The 3,334-nt window shown below is 34.6% G+C and overlaps 1 protein-coding gene across 1 annotated transcript in view; it reads right to left on the bottom strand.

The window, feature by feature from the left end:
• Window positions 1–1,889: 1,889 nt before the first annotated feature.
• Window positions 1,890–3,334, bottom strand: part of LOC106456976 (sulfotransferase 1C4-like) — a 2,214-nt gene continuing 769 nt past the window's right edge. Inside the window, exon 2 of the mRNA XM_022382788.1 lies at window positions 1,890–2,837. Within this exon, the coding sequence (XP_022238496.1) occupies window positions 1,890–2,837 (948 nt within the window). The remainder of the gene's footprint in view (window positions 2,838–3,334) is intronic.

Raw genomic sequence — 3,334 nt, 5'->3', positions numbered from 1 at the left:
TTTGATGTTTGTACTGTTGTTTGTTTAGAAAAAAGGGTTGGAGTCACGTGATGAGCACACGACTTAACTTCTGGAATTTCCTCTAAAGTCTTGTAACAGTTTGAGCAGTATAAAACGCGAATTAATTTATTGGGTTTTTGATTGGGTCTGTTTGTCAGTTCGGGTTTTGGAATATTAAGTTTGTGTTTTCGACGAAATAATAAGAGATACAATGTACGTTTTGTAGAACAGGAACAATTATCAAGCAACTCAGTAAATGAAATTATTATACCTACGTCTAATGTGAACTTAGGCTTATCAGTGAACTTCAGTTAAGCTAACAGTAGAACTTGTAGTCGAAGAAATAAAATGTTTTCGTTGTCATTAATGGAATAGAATTTGTATTTTTATTATTACTGAATAATCTAAAAGAACCCACCCAACAATATAAACCATTTCTACACTGGTGTCAGAAATAGGATTATTTTGGTAAAATTTTAATATAATTTGGACTCGACTTCAAAATTACACATACTCGATTGTTTGTAAATAAGCACAAAGCTACACAATGGGCTATCTGTGCTCTGCCCACCAAGGGTATCGAAACCCGGATTCTAGCGTTGTAAGTCCGCAGACATACCGCTGTGCCACTGGGGGGGGGGCCAAGTACTCGAAGTGTGATTGGAATTTTAATGGAAATGATGAAACAATGATTAAGAGGAAATAGACTGAGATTTAAAAGAAACCCAGAAAGATAAAGTTGCAGAAAATTAAAAGAAGGCCAAGAAGAAAAAGGTAGAAGTTTAAGAGATGAATTAAAAGAACGAGATATTGTGGACTCAGATAAGTTTGATAGAAGATAGGATAGAAAATGCACAGATTCAATTTAAAGAAAAGCTACAGGGTGTGTGCAGAGAGATTATAACACAAGATTGAAGAACTACGAAAGGATTATAACACGACGGTCAACTCAAAAAATGTCTCAAATCTTTATATGAATAATGTGAATTGGTTTGGTAACTATTTAACCAGCAAAATGCGGTTAAAATATATAAAAATGAATGTATGCAGTATCACTATGCGATATAAAACAAATTTCCTGACGTAACTTCATTTAAAAAACACATCTGTTTACGAAGATAAATGGGCCCGGCATGGCCAGGTGGTTAGGGCGCTCGACTCGCCATCTGGGGGTCGCAGGTTCGAATCCCCGTCACACCAAACATGCTCGCCCTTTCAGCCGTGGGGGCGTTATAATTAACGGTCAATCCCACTATTCGTTGGTAAAAGAGTAGCCCAAGAGTTGGCGGTGGGTGGTGATGACTAGCTGCCTTCCCGCTGGTCTTACACTGCTAAATTAGGGACGGCTAGCGCAGATAGCCCTCGTGTAGCTTTGCGCGAAATTCAAAAACAAACAAATAAACGAAGATAAAGAACTTGGCTTACATTGATGAAATTTCTTCTGGCTGCAATAACTCGAAATTTTTGAAATAGCATGTATTTACTGAAATATGTATGTATAAGTCATTTATTTCTTTACCTACATAAACCTTCTGCACACCCTTGGTAACTGTTTTAAAGTGACAAGGCAGAATTCTGTAATTTTTCTACAATGCTCCTACTAGAAGCACATTATATTATATTGTATAATGAATCAAATTATAATAAAATTTAGGTAAAGCATAAATCATCTTTGAGCAATGAATAATTTATTTTTCAATTAACTCGAGAAATTGTTTTGTCTTTAACTTTGTGCTCATATCTAAAGAACTAAATAAATTCAGTTAAAAATACACGTACATGAATATCATGATTTAGTGCTTAACAATTTCAAAGGATATTTTTTGTAATTATTCTCCTTAAGTATTCAATAATATTAAACATGAAATAATCCAGTCTCTTGTTTTTTCTCAACTGTTCATTATATCTTTCCACAAGAGACAAATATCTGTATCTCTAGTCTTTTCTTTAATGTGATCGATGAGCCGCCGAGTCTGTTCTTTTGTAAAATAACTTTTCCAATTCCCAACACTTCCTTCACGGAAAAAATTAACATTTTTGACTATTTTGACGTCGTTATTTTTGTCGACACTTCTGTAGAAGGTTAAATCCATTTTACTCTTCATGGTGTGAAAGTCTGTGATTTCTAAGATTTTCTGCGCTAATTTCGTGTCTGTTTTCAACATTGTGTAGAACTGAATTCCCAAGAATTTAGCAATTTTAAGTAGAATTATCTCAGGATTTGACTTCATTTCTTCAAAAGTAATAAACAGAACGTTAGTGTCATGACGATGTGGCCACCAGGACAAGAGGTAGTCCAAGTAGTCACCACATTGAACCTCTCCTCGAATGAAGCATTCAAAGTAATCATTGAAGGTTCCGTCAGAAAAACCGTAGGTATCAGAAAAGTTCTTGGTGTGGTGGTAAAATGAAACACAACAGTCAAATGGATTACGAGCTAAAAATATGTACTTAGCTAAAGGGTGTTTTGGAATGAGATGATATGGTAAATGAACTTTAATAATTCTTGGAGGTTTCATATTCTCGACAGCTTCCGCTCCAGTTCTTTCTAAAAAAGGTACATGCTCCACCATCATTTCCCAGAAGCTTGGCAAGGGTGCTCCCTTGTTGAAGATTTCCCATACGATACACTGTAACCAAGTTATGCCACACTTAGGATATGCTACAAGAAATATGTCATCTGGTCTTGCTTTGTAATTTATTGCTGAGCGGAAGTTTTCCTGAGTAAAGATTTTACTTGGAATTGGAAATCCTTCTACATAAACTATGTCGGGTTTTTTGTACTCATTCTTGGCTAACTGACTACAATGATTTCTCAGCATATTCATGTTGAACATCTGAAGGAAAATCAAACATAATTTTTCATAGAATAAAATTTGTCAATATATACAAGAATCTACAGTCGAGTGGTAAATGCTAAATTTAATTACATATTTTAAAACTTCAAAAGTTCCTTGTGCTTTTATTTTGTCAGTAAAATCAACGAATGAAAATTATATTTTATATTATTAACTTCAGGGACATAATCAATATATCACAACAAGTGTATAGTATTATTATCTTTTGAAAGCAATTTATTATTTCAAGTAAAACAGAAGAAAAACACACTAATATTTCTATATTTTATAGTAGTAGGCCTGGCAATGCCTGTAGTTAGGGAGTTCGACTAGTAACGTACGGGTCGCGGGTTCAAATCCCATCTCTTAACATGCTTTCCCATTACAGCTGTGACAGTCAATCCCATTTTTGTTGATAAAAAAGCAGCTCACGCAAGGCGGCGGGTGATGTTGATTAGTTATTATTAGTTGCCTTCCATTTAGTTTATCATAATTAA

This window comes from Limulus polyphemus, unplaced genomic scaffold, assembly GCF_000517525.1.
Source record: "Limulus polyphemus unplaced genomic scaffold, Limulus_polyphemus-2.1.2 Scaffold277, whole genome shotgun sequence".
NCBI classification, from domain to species: domain Eukaryota; kingdom Metazoa; phylum Arthropoda; class Merostomata; order Xiphosura; family Limulidae; genus Limulus; species Limulus polyphemus.
Note: the sequence above shows the minus strand (reverse complement) of the source record. Positions and strands in the feature narration are given on the sequence as shown.